General features: G+C 33.3%; 3 protein-coding genes across 3 annotated transcripts; 1 reads left to right on the top strand and 2 right to left on the bottom strand.

Annotated features, from left to right (window-relative positions):
• Window positions 1-7,712, top strand: LOC105179046 (kinesin-like protein KIN-7F). Its single transcript, XM_020691212.1, has 13 exons — window positions 1-862; window positions 1,151-1,240; window positions 1,380-1,480; window positions 1,559-1,672; window positions 1,748-1,829; window positions 2,126-2,193; window positions 2,493-2,558; window positions 2,657-2,781; window positions 3,222-3,558; window positions 3,861-3,965; window positions 4,044-5,093; window positions 5,833-6,161; window positions 7,155-7,712. The coding sequence occupies exons 1-13, from the start codon at window positions 655-657 to the stop codon at window positions 7,474-7,476; spliced, it is 2,997 nt and encodes a 998-aa protein (XP_020546871.1). The 5' UTR covers window positions 1-654; the 3' UTR covers window positions 7,477-7,712.
• Window positions 7,713-8,042: 330 nt separating this feature from the next.
• LOC105179044 (brain acid soluble protein 1) lies at window positions 8,043-10,692 on the bottom strand. Its single transcript, XM_011102634.2, has 2 exons — window positions 10,359-10,692; window positions 8,043-9,088 (listed from the first exon to the last, which is right to left on the bottom strand). The coding sequence occupies exons 1-2, from the start codon at window positions 10,527-10,529 to the stop codon at window positions 8,375-8,377; spliced, it is 885 nt and encodes a 294-aa protein (XP_011100936.1). The 5' UTR covers window positions 10,530-10,692; the 3' UTR covers window positions 8,043-8,374.
• Window positions 10,693-13,696: 3,004 nt separating this feature from the next.
• Window positions 13,697-15,776, bottom strand: LOC105179074 (WAT1-related protein At5g64700). The gene is made up of 6 exons (XM_011102669.2): window positions 15,556-15,776; window positions 15,398-15,460; window positions 14,915-15,272; window positions 14,687-14,845; window positions 14,286-14,437; window positions 13,697-14,036 (listed from the first exon to the last, which is right to left on the bottom strand). Exons 1-6 carry the CDS (start codon window positions 15,717-15,719, stop codon window positions 13,871-13,873), a joined length of 1,062 nt encoding a protein of 353 aa, XP_011100971.2. The 5' UTR covers window positions 15,720-15,776; the 3' UTR covers window positions 13,697-13,870.
• Between the last annotated feature and the right edge of the window lie 6,309 nt (window positions 15,777-22,085).

Here is a 22,085-nt window from a genome sequence, read left to right as displayed (position 1 = left end):
TCAAACTAGTACAACTGCCTGGAACGGGAAAAAGATCGACTTTTTATTTCAAATCCACAAAAAAAGAACCCAATTCCTGTGTTGAGTTTGTATTCGAAATCAAGGGTTCTCTGTTTTTAACCTCTCTGAAATCACATTTTCATTGAGGTAAAAAGCAGAGGAGTCTTTGGCAAGAAAAGAGATAGATTCTTGACAACAATCGCAATCCAACATTCCAAGAAAATGACCCATTAAACCAGAATTTTTCAAAGTTTTGCGGTACAACAAATTATTGTTTGTTAGCACAGTTTCAACCTAATCCCACATTACTTTTTGAAAGTTTCAGCCGTGATTTAGAAAACATTAATGAGAATCATGACATTTTGACAGTCTCTCCATGAGCCGCAGAGAAAAGCATAGAAATCCCTCATGAATGCATGGGACAAAAAGAGCAACTAAAACATGTATTGTTGGGATTCATTAATATATTGCGGCGGACTCACACATTAGTCTGTTTTTTCGCAGGTGATCATCATTGTTTGCTGCAAGATATCGAGACCCTCTGGTGTTGTCTTCCAAGAAGAGGAGGGAAGCTTGTGGGTGGATGATCCCTGTAGGTTTCCTTAAGAATCTTGATAGTTTGATTGTATAATTATCATAAGTTTGGGGGTGGAAATGGAGATAATGGAGAGTGGAAGGGAGTTGAGTAGAGGCAATGAGGAAAGGATTTACGTGTCAGTGAGGTTAAGGCCGTTGAATGATACTGAAATTTCGAGCAACGATGTCTCAGACTGGGAATCCGTCAGTGATGATACTATTGTTTACAAGAATGCTAGTCTTCTTGCCTCAGAGAGGTCAATGCAGCTCACTGCCTATACAGTTGGTAAGGAAGTTATGAAACTGCAATTTTTGGACACTCTTGTTTGGTATTTTATGCTCAGTTTTGCTGGAAATATGATCATGATGTGCATGGCAAGACAATGATATGGTATAAAAAAAGCTCTGTTTTTCAGTTATCGTGAAAGAGAACACTGGGACTTTCTTCTTAAAGCCCTTGTCAGAGAATACGTGCTTAAGTATTTCAAATGTTAAGTACATGCCATCAATTACTGATTTTTCAAAACATTTCATGGAACATTCTTTTATTTATTTATTTTTTTATTTTGTGTAGATAGAGTATTCGGGAGTGATTGCTCTACAAGAGAGGTCTACCAGCAAGGAGCCAAAGACGTCGCTCTTTCAGTTGTCCATGGGATGAACTGTGAGTCTAATATTTCTTGTTTCTTTTCTTATTCACATTTCAGTTTTATGCTTGTTTTATCTCTTTTGAATCTGTTTGGGTGATCATTAGGTTATCTATAGCTATATGCCAAAGTCTGATTTTTTTTTTTCTTCTGTAGCAACTATTTTTGCATATGGACAAACAAGCAGTGGAAAGACATATACGATGACTGGAATTACCAACTACGCGATTGCAGATATATATGAGTATATACAGACGGTAACTATTAAGTGCTAATGCATCATTGTGGAAATAATTTCACTTGCTCATTTATTCTAATAACTGGGTGGTTTTCAGCATCCAGAAAGAGATTTTATTTTGAAGTTCTCAGCTATGGAGATCTACAATGAATCTGTCAGGGACCTGCTCAGTGCAGACAGCACTCCCTTGAGACTTCTAGATGATCCTGAGGTGAATCCTTTTTCCTAACATACTACTTGCCCCTAGAAATACTTTTCAATTATCTGATGGATAGTTATTTGGTAGAGAGGAACCATAGTAGAAAAACTCACGGAGGAAATTTTGACAGACAGGAATCACGCGACTCAACTCCTTTCTGTCTGTGAAGGTAAGGAGACTATTTTCTGTTGAGTTGCATTTGAATCAATGTATTTGGATGTGAGGAGGAGTTTGACCAGGGGAGGGTTTCAAGTCCATGTTGTTTCAATTTTCATGTCGAAATAGGCTAAACTTTTGGTTTAAGGATGGGGGCCCTCTGTTTTCGTACTATAGTACTGAGCAATGGGAAGAGTGTTTATGTTACGATGAAAATGAAATCATTAAGTTCGATTCCTAATCAAATACCTGCTAGATTCTTAGAATGCACACAACTTTAGATTCTGCGGTTTCTGTCTATGGTTTCAGCTCAAAGGCAAATCGGAGAGACATCTCTCAACCAAATGAGCTCCAGATCTCACCACATTATTAGACTGGTATTTACTATTTCTTGAATTTCTATTTATTGCCTTCAGACCTGGAACTAATCTGTCAAAATATGATTGCATCAACTCAAGCTGCATAAAACTCAGTTGTAATTCTGATCATCCATTGAGTCCTTAGCCTATAAGAGCTTCTCAATTTACCTATTTTTGCACCATGCAGTATAATTACATTGTACCCTCATTCTTCACCATCAGCAATGACAAGTATTTTACCAGTTCTCATTATTTCATCAGTGTCTTGCAAAAGTTTATGTTGATCATTTCTGTAAACATTCACTGTGTTTTTGCAGACAATTGAAAGCTCTTCCCATGAGTCTTTAGGCAGGGAAAACGCAAGCACTCTTGAAGCTGCTGTGGTATGGAGATACATATAATGATAACTTTATTTGGGACTTGATTTCAGTATTTCCATATGTGGTGTTTTATGGAGAGTTAATTTCTCATTGTAATGCAGAACTTCGTTGATCTAGCTGGAAGTGAACGAACATCCCAATCACTATCAGCTGGCACAAGGTTAAAAGAAGGCTGCCACATAAATCGTAGTTTGCTGACACTGGGGACCGTTATTCGCAAGCTGAGGTAGTTAGTCGATGTAATATCATCGTTCCAGGTTAATTCTGTTGATTATGTTGTTTTTGGGGAATGCAAGTTAGAGACAGCCTTCACTACTCTTCATATTCATCATTGTGTACTTATCCTTGGAAAGGGTACTTTGCCGTCCTTCTTTCTAATTTTCTGTAAGAACGAACTGAGGATCTTTGAGAGCTTGTTTTCTTGTTAAATAGAAGAGTTGTGGAACAGAGAATCTGCAGCCACTCAATCTACTCATCTTGACTTTCTGTCATTTAAAGTTTAGGGTTGAAACTTTATACTTTGATTGTCTTCAGTTTGCAAACTAGTCAGTGAAGCTATAGATTTATACCTTTATGGAATGAACCTGTGATTATAAGAGTACTAAGATGCCTGTATACTGACAAGTTCTCTGTAACTTATCTCTATTGTTTCATTACCTTATACAGCAAAGAACGGAACGGCCACATTCCTTATAGAGATTCTAAGCTAACTCGAATTCTACAAACATCACTGAGAGGAAATGCCAGAACAGCCATTATCTGCACAATGAGCCCTGCACGCAGTCATGCCGAGCAATCAAGAAACACTCTTCTCTTTGCAAGCTGTGCCAAGGAAGTAACCACAAATGCCCAAGTTAATGTTGTCATGTCTGACAAAGCATTGATAAAGCATTTGCAGAAGGAGCTTACAAGACTAGAAAGTGAGTTGAGAAGTAGCCAGTTCAATTTTCCCCCGTCAAATTATCCTGCAATACTGAGAGAGAAAGATTCTCAGATTGAAAAGGTAATAAATGAAGATGGGGGCTAAAGCTGTTCCAGTCTATTTGGTACAACGATTTTGGTGAGGAAAGGAAAAGAAATCTTAGGGAAAATAGTTTTGGTTGTTTGGTTGATCAGGAAAATTCTAAGGAATAAAAAACTTAACCAAATATATAGTGGAATGCATAAACTCAAAGTCACCTTCTCTGAATGCTATATTCGTCTATAGTTCAAATTACATGACATCAACCTGAGATTTTACTACAAAAGTTGATTGCTAGACTTTTGCAACTTGGAGCTTTCATTTATGTTTACCTTTCAATGTAGCTTGAGAAGGAGATCAAAGATCTAATTCTGCAAAGAGATATCGCTCAAGCACAAGTTAAAGAACTTCTACAAATGCTTGGAGAAGATGCAAGTTCCATGGCACAGGTAACATTTATGAAATTGAACCCTTATATTTTCTTTTTCTTTTTTTAATGTTTAATTCTTTCTTTGATTTTTCTCTAGGTAGGATTGGGAAACTACCCTCATTTGCGAGTGCAAATATCGCCGCCAGATGCTGAAATCGAAGAAGAGGAGACTCCTATATCACCAGACCCTCAATTTTTTGATGTTGATATCGAAGCATATTCTCATGGATACAGTAGGAGCAGTTCGGAGGATCATTTTGTGAAAGTTCCATATTTTGATGAGAATTTTCTGAACAATACTGTATCTCCAAGGATCTTAATGAGCAGTTCAAACTCTAGTGAGAGGGATCCGTATCATGTTTGGGAGGAGATTGAGAAACAAAGTAATGGAGTTTTCGAGAAGAAAGTTCGTTGCATTGAGTCGGAAGATTTGAGTTATAGGGGGCTAATAGGATCCAATTACACATCTTCGGAAGACAATGCTGAATTCCCTGCGTTCAAAGTGCATATAAATAGAGAGGATCAATATATGGAATTGGAATCACATCTGGCGGTTAAAGATCTAGGATTTACATCGTCTCATTTGAAGGATGATAATGAAGGGAGGGAAGATATAGCGTCTGGAGTCATGGCCTCAAAGGAAGTCGAAGAACTGATTTCTTCATCAATGATAGCAGACAATGAATCAATTTCAACAATGCTCAAGGAAGAGAAAGATTTTAGCTCCATTCAATTTCTTGATATTTCATCTCTTGAAAATATATCCATGACACATCATCTAGCTAAAGATTCATTTGGATCCAGGAGCTTGAACTTAGACAGAAGTAGAAGTTGCAAAGCAAGTAATATTACTATCTCAGCTTCTCCATGGTTAAAAATGATGGAATACAGTGGTAATACATCGTCTTTTGGTTCAGAAAGAGAATCTGAGGCTGGTGGTGGAGGGAAAATATATACATTAAACTTTAGCACATGTGTGAAAAATTTATCTAGAACAGATTTTCAGTTTCCTAGAGAAGATGCTCTTGATATTGAGAGTGACACCCCATCTGTAAAAATTTCAACTGTTGAAGATGGTGGTGGCAGCACTTCTGACTTGATAGAAAAAGCTGAGCTCGCAACTGAACAAGAAACTACTATAAAATCAGTGAGTTAAACATTTTCTTTCTCTTATTACTATATCTTCTCCAAGATTTGTATCTTCTATGGTTCTCCTCATCCATTCAGTCATGTCATGCGCATCTCCAGTTGGTTTAAGACATCCATGGTTATCAATCTGCTGATAGCATGCAGTAATCGAGAACTAATCTTTTTTGCTTTAGAAGTGCAATTAGTTTCTTTATGCCAAATTCAGGAAATTGTTTGTCTTGAACTTTTCTCTACTATTGCATTTCAAATATCATATAAGTATATCTATAGAGACAGATATGCATCTTCTTCTACCTTTTTGTTAGTATTTGTAGATTGAGTCAATATTTGGATCTAGTATCCCTGAATTTAGCGTAGTAAAACTTGATTAGCATAAAACCAACAGTATTACATATACATGCTTCTGTTATATAGAACTAAGAACAACAACCTTCTCTTGTTTATACACATTACGAAGTAAAGTCGAAGCATGTCATTTCAGTGCCAAGTGCACATTAACTTTTTCTAAACTTCGTCACTGACAGGGAGGTCGCTCTAATTACTCAAATAAGAGGAGTGCCTCTCTGGATTGGACTTAAGCCTATTGCATGATGGTTTAGTTTAACCAAATAACACTTACCTTTGAGATGTTCTATAGCTTCTGGACGTAATTTAGCTAAACAAAACTTACAATTAAGAAGTTCGATAGCTTCTGAAATGTAGCTGTTTTGATGTCTTGACATCTGATGTGTTTGCAGGGGAAGGGGATGGAGATTGCACCAAAGGTCAATGAATCTACGAAGAAGGATGTCAAAGGTGTTGGATTAAATCCAATTGAGGATAAATATAAAGGTCTTACAAGTTGGCCTGTGGAATTCAAGAGGCTTCAAAGAGAAATAATCAACCTTTGGCATGCTTGCAACATCTCACTAGCGCATAGAACTTACTTCTTCCTGCTTTTCCAAGGCGATCCTTCCGATGCTATATATCTGGAGATAGAGATGAGGAGGATGAAATTCTTGAAGGAAAAATTCTCTAGGGGAGAAAAGGCCACTGTGTATGGAAAACGTCTAACACTTTCTTCAAGGTGAGATTGCCAAGTCGATTCCAAGTTTGGCTGCAAGGATATCTGTGTTTCTTGTCCATTTAACTAATGAATGTTTTCTGATGGGCATTCGTCCACTTCTCCTCTTGAATTGGGGAGGTGAAGAATACATGTACTTATGAGACTTGCAAATGACTGCTAGTAATTCTAGTTGATGATACACTGGATGGATGCATGGAGAATTTAGATGCTACCTAGGTGGCTGGCAGCTCAACATGGTGTAGACTGTCAGAATATATATAATGACATCAACATTTCAGTATATGATATCATCATATTATGAGCTGATGGTTCACCTTGTAGTATGAATTCATCCAGATCCATGATCGCTTTTGTGAACTCCAGATAGTAGAATGAAGTGTTTCCATCCCAGGGAATTAATAATCATTAAAGACTAGAACGGCATGCCTCTAAACTCCACATGCTGCATGGCACACCTTGTAGGTAGGTGAGAGTTACATTCTAGAGATGGATTTTGGTTCACCATGATTTCCCTTCTCGAGTACAGTCATGTACACAATGGATCTCTTCTCTAGAGGAGGCTTTGCCTTCTCCCAACCTCTCAATCCTTCTGTAGTATACTTATCTTCTATTCTTAGAAATTAGAAATTATATCCAAACTTATTTTTGTTCAGATCTTTGGCCCTTGCCTACTGTGTTGACTCCTAGCATGCACTAAATTTTCTTTTCTTTATGTCTGAGATTTGCTGAGAATTATTGTTTTTGCTTACACAAGTTGTAGAGCTCGTAGTTTGCTGCTTTGACTCAGATCATCTAATATATGACATAAACAAAAGCATGATGATTTCTGTTGACTCTGATGCTGTAGGCGAGGATATCAATAACTTTTGATGACATTTATTATATATGCATTCATTTTGTTTCCTTTAACCACAAACTTACCAGTCCCCAGTGCTTATAGAATATGTAAATACTTGTCATGCATTCTACTGATATGTTTCTTAACACAAACAGTGCAAAGACTCTTCGCCGGGAAAGACGAATGTTGACTGAGCAGATGTCAAAGAAGTTCTCAGAACAAGAAAGAGAAAACCTCTTCCTCGAGTGGGGCATTGGTCTCAACACTAAACTGAGAAGACAACAGCTGGCTAATCTCGTCTGGACGAAGACAGAAGATATTAACCACATTGCCAATAGTGCATTCCTTGTTGCAAAGCTGGTTGGTTTTATCGAACCAGGGCAGGCTCCTAAGAAAGAGATGTTTGGCCTAAATTTTGCACCAAAGGGCTCGACCGGAGTCTGTAGTTTCAAACGCAGCCTGGTATCTCTCTTTTGATGTTGAGTCCAGGCCATTGACATGTAGATACATGTAGATAGTGTAATGTGTTTAACTAGCTCTTTCGTCATTATAATTTTGGGGACATGGATTCCCTTTTCTTTTTGCATTTCAGTTGTAATTTATTGTAGGGACCCGAGGGAGTTCATATTTTCAGAGTGGTGGGGTGAAATGGTTTAAGTTGGTATCCATTTTCTCCTCTCCTGTAATGTACAACATGAAATAACAAGTATAAAGAGCTATTAATGAGTCTGTCAATATAAATATACTCGAGCATTATATTTTTCGCTAATCACCGTGAGCATCTGAAAAAATGGTATAATGATTAGTGTCCTCTACTCCTCTATATCCGCACTAAATAATACACCTCCTCAGTGACATGCAAGATTTCAGGGCTCATTGGTCTCCAGATTATCAGTCAAAGTTGTAAGATTTCAGATATGTATAGTTGGGGTATAAGAATTACTTGCAGCAGAAGGCTGGCAAGTCTTCAACTATTATGTTTGATTTTTCAGACTGTTTTGATTCATAAAAATAGCTTTAGAACAATTGAAAGAAACCGAATGTAGTTGTAATAATACCAATCGTTTCCTTGAACAACGTTATAAGTCTTACAGGGCAGGAGTTTACGCTACCTGGGAACACATTGGAAACAATGGAAGGTAGGCAGCTTATACGGTATTAATAAAACATTGTTTCAGATGAGGGGAAGAATTGAACAATGGAAACAGACGAAATAATTTTGCGAAAAGAAAAGGTCAAGAATACACTCGTCACACATCGGAACTACACTCACTCTCCCACTTAACCAGCTTAATTTCTTCTGCATTTATCACCCATGAACTCCAGCTGATTCTATGTTGGATAACGGCATTCTTTGCAACAAGTCCTCTTATCATCACTTCTTTGGCTTCTCTTCTCCAGCTTTAGGCTTTTCTACATCTGAAGCTGGTTTCTGCCCCTTGGCTTTCATCTCTGGTGTTTCAGATTTATCATCTGGTTTCTCTTCTGCAGGTTTGTCCTGCTTTGGGGGCTCCAAAACTTGTTTATCTTCTACTTTTTCTGGTGTGGTAGTCTTTGTAATCTCAGCCGGTTTCTCTTCTGTTTTCTTCTTTTCCACATCTGAACCTGGTTTCTGCTCTTCGGTTCTCTTCGTTCCTGCGATTTCAAGCTTCGGAGTCTCGGTCACTTTCTCTTCTATTTTTTTTTCTGCATCAGAAGCTGGTTTCTGCTCCTCGGTTTTCTTAGTCTCTGGTGTTTCAGGTTTCTTATCCTCATATTTCTCATCTGGTTTGTTTTCCTCAGGTTTTCCTGTCTTATGGGTCTCTACTTTCTCTGATGTTTCAAGCTCGGTAGCCTCAGCCAGTCCCTCTCCTGCTTTCTTCTGTGATGCATCAGCTTCTACATTTTTGCTTGCTGGTTTTACATCTACGCCCTCTGACGTTTTGGTCTCTAGGCCATCAGTTGCTGGTGCTTTCTCTGTTTCATCATTTACTGGAGCATCAGCAACTTGTTTGGGAGATTTGACATTTTCATTTTCTAGAGGCTTATTCTCAGTTGCATCATCTGCTTGTTTTACTTCCTCAGATGCTTTGCCCTTCTCCCCTTCATTCTATAAAAGTTTGCAAATAATATTAGATGCATCATAGTAAGAAGAGCTCCAAAGGAAAACATATACCAAATGCATAAATGATTAGAAATGGCGCGATGATGCCTTCAGCTTAATCATCAGTGATACACTGGAAGTCTTTGAGAGAAGACATATATCAATCCACTTACATAAATCATGAATGGGCAGTTATCTCAAGTTTTATACACCCTGGTCTATCAATTGCTTACTCCAGTACATACACCTAATGCTGCTACACCCATGAACATACAGAAAACATTCCCACTCCTAGCAAAGACTAGTGACAGAACGAAATGACGCGGAAAGGCAGGCAGTTCCAAGCACCACTTCATTAGTAGATCAATTGTGATGGAGACAAACAAAAACAGAGAGGTAAATATATTATATGATGGATGAATTTGTAACCTTTTTGTTTGTCCTTCAGCCGTAAATGAGAGAAAATTCTTTTCAACAATCAATATACAAATGCTGCATCATCCCTCTCATAACCAAGCAAGGCAAGGTCAAAAGTAAACAGCTAGAAAGAGCACCTTTGAGTTGGACACATCATGAGAATCTTGGGACCTCTTTTTACATTTTCAGAGTAAAATAACAAGACGGAGCAGCCAAAACATGTTTTTTTAAACTTTGATCCAGAACTTAAATTTCACTTCATGTTGGCGTAATTTAAACTTGAAATCATTAGTACAAAATTCCAAGGAATACACTCTTGGCCTGCCCGTTTTTAATCATCTGAGTATCTTTAGCATCCAGAGACCATAAAGAAAAGGGTTAAGTGGGATGCGAATACTTGCAGTTGTCTATAAAACCAATAAAAGGTGCAGAAAGCAAAATGCCTTTGGATGAAGTCCCTTTTTCTACTTGTTCAGTTGTCTCCGCAAATTCCGTGTAGCATCTTAGGAGGTCCGGATTTAGAATACCGTGCAGTTACAAATATCTATTCGTCATAAATTCACGCATCAATGATTGAATCAAGAATTTTATAGAATTCCAAAACCTCCTGAAAACACAACATATTCCGTAATCAGAAGGAAAAAGAAAACTTCACACATCAAAAAGCAGAACAATAATTCATGTCAAGATTGATGAAGAAATAAGCCACAAGTTAGTAGAAGAAAAAAGTAGAAAGAAAACGAGAAAGTGAGCAAATCCATAGCAGCTAACATTCCGGCATTATCAGACATTATTGGTACTAATTCAGTTTTTTCTCTAAAGCACTAAACTTTTAAATGCAATTTACAAAGATTGTTACCTCTTTGAACAAATGGCCGAGCGAAGGACGCTTGTCTTCATCATCCGCCGGTACGTCATCCTTCTTGACAATTTCCTCCGGCAAGTTCACCTCCCTCGGCACCAACTCCTCCGGCGGCGGAGCGTCTGGTGCGTCCTTCAACACCTTGAACTTGCTCGCACACGCTCCCATTTCCAGTGGACTTTGAACTTCTCCGAGTAGGAACTAAATGCGTACTAGTTGGCTTCCCTGTTGGCGCGAAGAATGCAAGAAAGCTAAGGAGCGTTTGTAGAGAGAAGAAGAGAGATGAGAGAGAAACAGAGAATAGAAGAGTATTTATAGGGGGCCAGGGGCAGCGGCAAGAGGAGGATGCAGGTCCACCCTCATATTTTGCTCCGACATACATTCTATGATTTCCACTGGTTTGACCCCTCCCTACATAAACTCATACTTTGACCCATACTTGGACAAATATTTTCATTTTCCCCCAAACAAAAACAACAAATTCACCTACTAATATTAATATATACACATATTTTTCTATTTTTATCCCCTTTTTTCAAAATAATTATATTTATTTTAATCATAGTGAGAGGGAATAAAATTATATTATTATGATTTATTTTCTTAATTGGAGCAGGCAAAACATATATTTTTCCAATTTAATATGTGAAATTATGTTTCATTTTCTTAAATAATATTACCATCTCGAAATAAAATAATATAAAAAAATCAACTAATTATAGATTATAGATATATTACGTTAATTATTAGAAATAAATGAATTATTTTATGACGACAGACAGCAAATAAATTATTAGTATTATTGTACAAAATTGGTAGTTATTAATTTATTTCCTCAGAAAAGTATAACGTGTAGAGATATAAACGCACGTAACCGAAGGTTTTTTGGGTTGGGGGTACGTTATAACATATATTTCGTGCCTGCACGACACACACACACACACACACAACTCTCTGTTTCATTCAAAATTGTAGCAATAAATGAGAATTAATGCAATAAAAAATACCACCCTAATTTTAGACATAATAGAAAAGGACAGCCATACATGTCTGAGTTGGCCATGTTCTTCTCACTTCACACCTTCTTCTTCTTCTTGGCCCCACCATCAAAATTCACCTTTTTCTAAAATGGATAATCACATTGCACGCAACCCTACTATGATTTGGTGTAATTATACATATAATCTGCAAAATTTTATTTAATATTTTTGAAGTTAATTTTCGTCTTTTCATTATACGTATATATTGAATGTGTTGATGTTAGCAGAAAAAATCGAATGAAAATTCATATTTACTCTTAATTTATTGTAAGTTAAATAATTTTTTTTAGTCAAATAACCTTTATAAATGTGAAGACATACCTCTTTACATTTATTAACATGTGAAAAAGTAAAAATAGTTTGATTAGGAAAATATTGATTTGATATGTAATAAGTCAATTGGGATAAACATGAATTTTTATTTAATTTTTTTACTATTATAAATAAATTCGATGAATTTTTACTAACATGGAGATCTATTTGTTAGACGAAAAATAAACATCAATGGTATTAAATTTAATTTTTCAATCACATGACTTGTACGTGTAATTACACCAAACCTCATGAAAAAGCAATGTAATTATTCCTTTTTAAAAATAATTAATTTGGTTGATTTGATTAAAAATAATTGTTAGTAATTATGGTAAATTCATATGTGATTAGTGAGAACCAAGTTAATGATAATCACATGTTATTAATAATAATGACGTTACAAATAATGTAACATCAAAAAGTGTAGGCGTTAAGTCAATAATAAGCGTATGTAACACAATTTAATTTGCATTAATAATTTACCTATTTCATCATACCTAATTAAGTAATTCAATCTTTAATTGTAAATCATATTTTATTTTACATATATATATATGCGTGGAGTTAAATATTTCAGATATTTTTACATATAGAGTGTGTCATGTGTGTTTATAGTAACTATCATTAGTTGTCAATATGTGTGTGAAATACTTTAATATTTCTTATTTAAAGTTTAAAAAATTGTGTTTGAATATAAAGTGATTATTAATCTAATCGAGTTCGAATAAGTTTTAATTGCATCAAATACGAGTTCAATTTAAGTAATTTGATATTTTTTTAGTATACTTTATTACGTTTGTACAAAGCAAACCGCATTCAACCCAAGCTTGATAGCTTATTGAAAAAAAAAAAAGAATTGTTGAATTTGATTTGTCAACTTTAATAAATCTAATTTAAACACCGATCAATTTTAATGTATTATGGATAGTTTAATTGAAGGTGTAATGGAGTATTATATGAGTGGAATGGAATCCATTCCATTTCATTAGAGGGAGGGGCTTTCTTTTAGGTCCACTCTCGTGAAAGCAGGGCCCAATTTGTGAAGAAAATGTAGATGATTCTCCTCTAATTATTCATGAATTTAATTTTTGTATATGGATGGATTGAAATAACAACACTCTGAACATTTGAATTATCTATTTTTCATAAAGAAAAAGTATATTCTATAGTTTCACTCTCTAATTTCATTAATAATTATTATCATCATTCTTCAAATATAATGATTTTCATCAAATATGTTCATCTTTATATTTTGGATGATATCTTTTCAATTATTTTTTCTAAAGCCCAAAGCAAAAGAAGTGGGCCCCATTGATCAGCTCAGCGGACTTGATTCTATTAGCCCGAAGCAAGGTATAATATTAATACTAATTTGGTAGGACAAAAATTGAGCCCAATACAACAGGACGATTAATCAAACAATAGAGATTCCATATCATACATATTCCCAACACATTAAAAAATCTCCAACAAACTCTTCTTAAATCAACAGCGGTCGATCTGCCAAAAACAGGTAAATAGATTCCCTAGATTCTTGATTAATTGGGTATGACTCATTCAAATAAATATATTTATATCTAGATAAGTCCAAATTTCATTCTATTTTTTCTGTTAATTAGCTAGCCTCTGAATTCTACTCTAAAGCAGCCTACAAATAGAGATTATAATGCAATCATAACAGTAACTTCATTCATTCACACTTGTTGCTCTCGGTCAACAGCACAGCTACGACCTCCCTACTCATTTTTTTGCACTCCACAAGCATGTTTCGTCTTATATTTTAATATATTGTTACTCCACTTCAATTATTACACTACATCTTATTTTATTTTCCAAGTGTTTCCTTATTTATTTTTTGATAAATCAATTTATTGATTTAAGTATTGGGGTATTAATCCTTATTTTGTAGGTTAATCCATCGTTGATTTTAGAATTTTGTTTAACAAAAAAATTTAACCATTGTACATATTGTCGGGATTTTGATAGGCATCATACTTAATTTCCATAATACGTATCTTTGGCATTCTACAACATGGTAACACTAGCTACTCATTGTTACGTAGTTATATATATATATATATATATATATGGGAAAAAATAAAAAAGAAAACACCAATTTGGTGGACAAAAACAAAATCTCATACATAATAAGTAGAATTATTTTAGATTTGAAGAGGGTAATGTGATGTGTGGGTTTGAGAGTTGAGATGCTTTCTCAACATCGCCATTTGGTTGGAGTCTCATTTTTGATCTCTCTTCCTCCTTTGTCTTTCCCCATAGCACAAAATAAAGCCCTCCAACTAGTACAACTGCTCCCACCACACTATCACATATTCAACAAAAAATTAATTCATAATCCAATCAATATGAAATTATTAAAATTCAAAAGTACTAGTTATATTAGGATTATTAAATATATAATTACACTAAAGATATTCAAGTGCTGACCTAATTAATTAATACCATATACAACATAGCAATCGGCTTCATTTGTTTGATCAAACTAGATTCGATCTGGAATATATTTTTTATAAAAAAATATTTATGTGGAATTAAATAAAGAATCAATCACCTTCCGAGACTAATAATTTCTCCCAAGATGAAAGCTGAAATGATGATGGTAAAGAGGAAGATGAGTGGAGTGGTCATGGATAGGAAGACTGGACCTTTCTTCTCAACCACCATTGCTTGCAGGTAAAATGCAACACCAGTCACCACTATTCCCTGTACGTAAATTGTAACAATATTACAAATAATTTATTGTTACTTGAAAAATTACAAATATATACTCTCTTGTAACAAATAAAATATTCCCTTACAATAATGAGAAATATATTTGTTAAATAACTATTGATTTCAAAAGATATTTATAATTAATTTTTTAAAATAATAAGAGAATTATTTATAATTATAACGAATTTTAAGAGAAGACCTCCTAATTTATGGTAATGAACAAAAGGGTAGTGAACGTACGCAGTAGGCTACAGAGAGAAGGCTTATGCTCCAGCCAAGCTTCCATTGAGCAGGATCTCTTGCAAAGATAAGAGCAACTAGGAAGGACTGTATTGTGCTGGTAAAGCACTGCAGGGTTGTGAAGAGCAGCTTGGAAGGATAGGCTTTTAGTACTCGCCCCTATTATTTTGATATAAATCAGCATTCAGCATAACAAAACACAGAAAATAAATGAAGAGAGAGAGAGACCTGTAAGAGGAGCCAGAAAGCCCAAGTGAAGTTGGAAAGGAGGATGAGAGCGACACCCTGAATCCAAGTAGCAGTGTTGGGGTTGGTGGAAGGGAGTTGGGTGTTGATCAAGTGATGATGCAGCAGTGGTTTCAAATAAGGGCCTCTGTAGAAAGCTATGGTGGCTGCGCCTGCTATGCACACAACAACTCCTCCCACCTTCATCATTCCTTCCCTTCTCCTTATATTCACCTTCTCCATCCTCAATACAAGTGCAAGAAAGAAAGTAATAACTGGAAGAGTATTGGTGGCTGCTGCCCCCAGAGACGCACATGTATACTTCAAACCTATACCTACCATATCCAAGCTCATCGTGATTCTGCAAATTCATTCACCACCAAAAAATAAAACTAAAGAGAGAGAGAGAGTGTGAGAGAGAAATATGTATATATATATATACACACATACACACATAAAGAGAGAGAGAGAGAGAGTGAGACGTACCCGAAAAGAGATAGCATGAAAATCTTGATGAAAATAGAGAATGAAAGGCGTGGAGCTGTTTTCCTGCATAAAATATACATACACTGAGAATGTAACTGTGTGAAAAAAGATATAAGGAAAAGAATAGAGAGAGAGAGAGAGAGAGTAGGTAGCAATACCATTCGAAGAAGATGGCAATAGGAGCCAAGAAAAGGGAAGCAACAGCCTGTCTGTAGAAAACAAAAACAAAAGTGTTCATCCCAACGTCGAAGGCCACCTTCGTCAGCACGAAATAACCAGCATATATCAACTGTATTGCTACAACTGCCACTAACGTCTTCATCTCTCTCTGTCTGCGCTGTGTGTGGAGAAAAATGGCTGCAAAATTGGGGGATATATACATATAGAAGCTGAAGCTACTAGCCTACTAGTGAGGTGTGTGAAGGAGGAACAGTAGTATGATTAATAAAGAGGTTATTTGGTTCTGGGCCCTACCTAAAAGCACTTGGGATCTTCTCTGTTGCTCTACATTATGTATAAAATTTATTTACATTCATAAAGAAAATATATGAAATAATGTTAATTTTTGTGTATGTAGGATCAAACATATCTTCCAAAAGGAAAATCATAGGTTTATACAGCTACTACTAACCTATACTATATAATAATATGATTGTGAGAGAGTAGATAACTATTTCTCCCTAATGAAGAATGGGGAAGTGATGATTATTAAGGGGGATACACAAAAACAAAGTCCAAGAAAGGTATGCTGCCTTCTTTAACTGCTTTTAAATTTTTTACCCTTCTCAAAGTTGAGTAAATATTCTTTTTCTCCTCTTTTGCTTTATTCATCCATTTTTTGTCTTCTTTTTTTCATTATTAATTAATTGATGCTTAACCACTACAATTAATAAAATAATATTTTATAATAATAATTTAGAGTCATTTGTGGGCTGCCTTAATCTCTAGCTTTTCCACATCTTCTATATATATACTTTTTCTTTTTAAGAAAAAGAGTCAAAATTTGAAAATCATTCCATGCATATTTTCGGAATGTGGGTCCTATAAATTCATATCTATAAACACCATTTTGCTATCACTAAATTTGTTATGCCTATTTATTAATTAGGGAAAAACAAATTATTAGACAATGATTCAAACTTTATTAAAATGCATTTATAAATTATAATTTACACAATTTAGTAAAATTTGGATATATTATTTAAATTGAAAAAATTATTCTTTTACTATTTTTAAAATTATTAATTATAGAGAGAACCTAATGGGTAAATAACAATATATTAAAATTAGTCGGCATGCTGCATTTAAATCGAATTTCAGGTGTACAAAAATCTTGACAATTCTGCTCCAAATTCAATCCAACCAAAAACAAGAATATACACATTCTTTCCCATAAAATCAAATGTTCCCCCTTAAAAAATATTCATTCAACATTAATTAATTGCTGCAATCAGCCCACATTTCACGCGAAAAACATGATCCATCCTCAATCTATATTCCCCTTAAGTTGGGTTTAATGCCATATATTTTCTATAATATTTCAAATGAACAAATTATCTTCTTATGAAAAAATTGTATATGAATAAATCACTTTCCTATGAAAAAAGAATAGCAATTTAACCCCATGTGTTTTCTAATATGAAGCAATTTATCTCTTTATATAGAAATGTAATTAAATTGCTTCATTTTAAAAACTACAGAAGGTAAAAAATTGATGCATTTTAAAAAATACGTAAAGGTAAATTGCTATTTCTTTTTTCTCGTATGAACATAATTGTCTCATTTACAGTATCACAGGATTTGCTTGTATCTTTTCCTAATATTTGCTATAACTTAAGCCCAAAATTAATCATCACACATACGTGCGCCTAGAGATAGCGGCTACAAAAAATTTGTATTGCACTTAATATTATCAAACTTTATTATTATTATTTAATTTTTCCTTTACATTATTGAATAATTAATATAGTATGGTGTGAAGATGCTTTCTTCTTTAATTAATTTGATTCCAAGGCACGATATCTTATGCTATGGACTATTGTTTTCCCTCCAGCAGGTTCTAACTTTTTCCTAAATATTTTATGTATTTAAATGGTGCATAATTTAGGTAAAGTAAAGATTAAATATTCTTGATTCCCCACCCCTTTTTTTTTTTAATTTTATTTTCCCTATTTCGGTTACCTGTTTTTCACAATCAAAATGATGTGATCATTGACAGCTTTAAAATTAATTACTTTTATTCATGTTATGAGGAGATTAATGAAAAAGTGTCAATCAAATGTTATAGCACGATAACAAGTGTCTTAATTAAAGGCTTTTATTCAGGGAAAAAGAAAAACAATGACTGTTGACTACATATATATAATTGCATGTTACATCAGTTTTCAATTATGAGATTAATTTTTTTAATGGTAAATATGTACTTTCATTTCATATTAAATAAAGATAAAGGACTAAGATATATATATATATAATTTTTAAAAAAATCACGATAACTATTAATAAATCATGATTGCACAAATATATATTATTATATAGTCATTGTTTCTGCATGTCAGGGCTATAAAAAGAAAAAACCATGGTAAATCTTATGTTTTCTAGTAATATTGATGTTTATCAAAAAAAATTTAAGTCGTAGTAGTTTATAATATAAGAAATGGTTTGTTTATGTTTTTTTGATGTGAATATATAAGTTTTATAATAATTCCTCTTTTTGTATGGAGTTGTGTTTTCAAAATTAAATTCATGAAATTTAGATTAAAAAGGACAAATTAAATATACCTCGATCATATGAAGGTGTTAGATCGAGACGGATAAATGTATGCCATCATATGAGTATAAATTAATGACCTCTAAAATAACGAAACAACGAAATGTTAATCCAGCATAAGAGTATAATTTTTATCTTTTTCCTTATTCGGAGGTAAATCAAATTAAATGAAGAGGGTGATGATAATTGATTTTTGTGGTTGGTGTTTTTAGATTCTTTTATATATTATTTACTTTTATTTAGTTTATAAATTAAAAGTTATTGGAATATAATTCGAAATCAAGCACCCTTCAATATCATCCATCATGTGTTTAATTATGGTCGGAAAGTTATTCAATTCCTTCACAAATTCCAATATATAGGGGATTTAATCTAGTTTTCAGTGATTCCTTTTCGATGTGGTTCTGATAACGTAATTTGGTCCGCATTACCTGATTCCATTTCAATAGAAATTAATCCACAAAAAATGGGTACAATAAGAAATTGCACTATATATATATATATATATACATAGTTGATCTAAACAAAGAGTTGTTTTAAAGAAAACAGATGACGAAGTTTGTTTAATTGGAGGGCTCTTTTGGTGTTTTGTGATCATTGCATTATCTAAGAATTCCACCCAATCATCAATCATCAATCATGCATTACCCTAATAAAAACAGAAACAAACGAAACTTGAAACAACACGTGATTCCTCGCCTTTCAATCTATTCACTTCTTTTTAATATATGGTATGGGGACCTCATGAATCCTTCAAAATTAAAATTTAACTTTATTCAATAAATTTGTGATCCAAATTTTTATGAAATTAAAGCAGATAATACCTCATACAACATCACTCAATATTCAGATAATTAACCAATCAATCAAAAGCCCTTTGCCCATTAAAGTCCAAGACTTTGAAAGCTACACAACAGCTTTAGTTTTGGGGATCATAGCGTCAAAAGAAATGAGAGGTTGATAACATGACCCTCCTTTCTCCATTTCTACCCTTCTTGAGTTGTTTCAAGAGGGGATACGAAAGATACATTTGCTTTGAGTTTTCTCTTTGGGTTGGTGGAAGTGACATGCCCTCAATCATGTACGCATGTTAAAAGTAATTGCGTATTCGCGATTCTAACCTATCAACCACTCGTAGAAAAGTAAGATTTTGACTGTGAATCATCGTAGCTCATCTTAATATAGATAAAAACATGTTTATATGATTTGAATGTTTATTTACACTTGGATAAACTATTCGAATCAGCAAATTGCTTCATGCCCCTTTATTATTACGTACCGCCACCATTATAATTTCAAAGTTTTAAGTTAATGTGATATATACAACTTAAATCGGAGGAAGAAAAATCAAATTATTTAAAAAATGGAGGGGAGGGGGGAGGAATATAAGCAAAAGATCCATGTTTTCGGAGTTGTTTGAAAAAGGTAACTAAAATTTAGACTAAAAATCTTAAAAGTATTTGCGTGTTATTGAGTCTGACGTGATAGTTGCTGATAGCCACTCGTAAAAAAAAGTAGGATTCAGACTGTGAATTAACGTAACTTTCGCATGTTATATAATTGGAGAGTCCTTCTTGGCTAAGGTAGATTATTATTGGAAGATTACCTCATACCCTTTTAAAATTAATATCACCATTTCTTATAACTTACAAGTCTTTTAATTAATGTGATATACATAACACACAAGCTAAGAAAAACAATAATAATCAACTTTTAAAAAAATTATCTAAAACAATAATAAATGAACAAGTTTATGATGAATTTTTAGTAGTAATATAATGAAATGTTGAAACAAGGAACAACAATAACAAGATTGCTAAACTATTTCAACAAGCAATAAAGATATTGTGGATTGATACATTATTATTAATATTGGCTACTTTTGACAAGTAGTTAAAGTTTAGGGCATGTGCACATATTGCCCTAAAAGTTGATCAACTTGACTACTGCCTACTGCCTATCTAATCTACCCAACATCCCATCTTCATCAACAAATTCAAATGATTCTGCTTCTCACAATCGCCTCTACCCTACCTTTTCATCAGCTATTAATTCATCATTTTTAACTCATAACTCAACTATCTTCATTCCATCCATCGCCATAAGAATTAGAGGGTTCAGAAAATTTATACTTAGTTTTATGGTTAATTAAGTATAGAATTGTCATGTCTGTGGTCCATTGCTCTTGCCCCAATTTCAGGCCCAACTGTCCATTTCTTTTATAATTTATTCCATCAAAGCATAGCCCTACAAAAGGAAAAAGGATGTGAAAGTGAAGATAGAGATGACATTATTTATATCTAGGCTAGATTACAATTTACAACCCCTCTCATCAAATTTAATATAATTATAAATACTTTTTTATTTATTTAGAAAATTATAATACCCTTCTAATTGTACCATTCCTCTATTCAGTTAGTCTCAATTAAATTTGCAGCCATTTTTTATTGTAAAATGGCCAAATACCCTCTTGATTTTTGCATCAAGAAATGGCCAAATATTCAGTTAGTATTAAGAAAGCGGCATCTATACTTGATATGGAATGTCATTTTTGCATTTTATTTTGTCATATAAGTGATTTATGCCTTTTTCTTAAAAGAAATCAACTTATCATTTTATTCCTGAGAAATTATCTTTAATTTTTATTTAAACTTATATAAGTATATAATTATTTAATTTTTCTCAAGAGCTCGGCGTATGTTATTTATTTGTTTTAAGAAAAAAGAAAATTCTGACTTCTTTTTAAAATTTTAACAAACTGTATCCAAGTAAGTATAGATTTATTATTACTAATATTTTAAAAATTTCATATATATTATTTTATCTAAATCCTTTAAAATATTAATTTTTAAAATAAGATTTAATATTTTATAAATTCTAAAAGTAGCATCTTAATATTTTGACTAAACACCCTCTAATTTGATACTTTTTATAGTGTATTTAATTTAAGGATTGATTACAGAGAAAGATATATATATAAAAGAAAAGAGTATAAAATACAAAAAATAAAAGTAAAATAATATGATAGGCGTTAGAGATGAGTGCAGTCTTAATTAATGACAATGATTGCGCATATATACACACACCTTTCTCTTCATTAACTACAATGGATGGAATCTGACAAGCATGCCTTGTCATTAATCCCCCAATAATCTTTAGGGATAAAAATTAATATTTACCCTCAATTATTGATTTATTGAAAATCAATTTTTTTCTGACTAAATTACTCTTATAATAGTACAAATATATTTTATTACATGCATTAATATTTGAAATTATACAAGAATAATTTGGTTATAAAAAAATTATTTAACGTGTAATAAATTCGTAATAAGTCATCCGTAGGTAAATATTTATTTCTATTTGATTTCTTTGTTAATAAATTTTGGTAAATTTTTATTTGGCTAAATTGCATATTGGTTCCATAAAAAAGGGTCAGTATCATTTTTGGTCCAGTGATTTACGGGATTTTATTTTTAGTCCAAAAAAGTTAAAATAGTTGAAACAATGGTATATTTTCAATTTTCAGTCAATACTTAACAGAAAGTGTCAAAATGCCTTTAATTGACACAACTAACTCCTTTTTTGTTGGGCTAAAATGCATTTTATCGTCTGTATTTTTGTTGAAATAGCTAAAAGCTCTGTAGTATTGTACTAAAAATCCATCTATGTTTTGTAAACTCAATAATAAAAAAAACACCCACTCTATTAGCAATTAACAAAAAGTGAATTGCACACGCTCCGTGTGCATTTGGTTTTTTTTTAAAACTATTTTGACATTATTTTTTAGTGCTTTTGACTAAAATACACTCATGATATTTATATATTTTGCATGTACATCTTTTACTTATTTTGAGTGATTTTTTTTTTCTACATTTCATCTACTAAAAATAAATTATTTTTTAAATACATTTACTT

The sequence above is a fragment of the Sesamum indicum genome, unplaced genomic scaffold, assembly GCF_000512975.1.
Source record: "Sesamum indicum cultivar Zhongzhi No. 13 unplaced genomic scaffold, S_indicum_v1.0 scaffold00120, whole genome shotgun sequence".
Lineage (NCBI taxonomy): Eukaryota > Viridiplantae > Streptophyta > Magnoliopsida > Lamiales > Pedaliaceae > Sesamum > Sesamum indicum.
The sequence above is the reverse complement of the archived record's forward strand: the minus strand, read 5'-3'. Positions and strand labels throughout refer to the sequence as shown.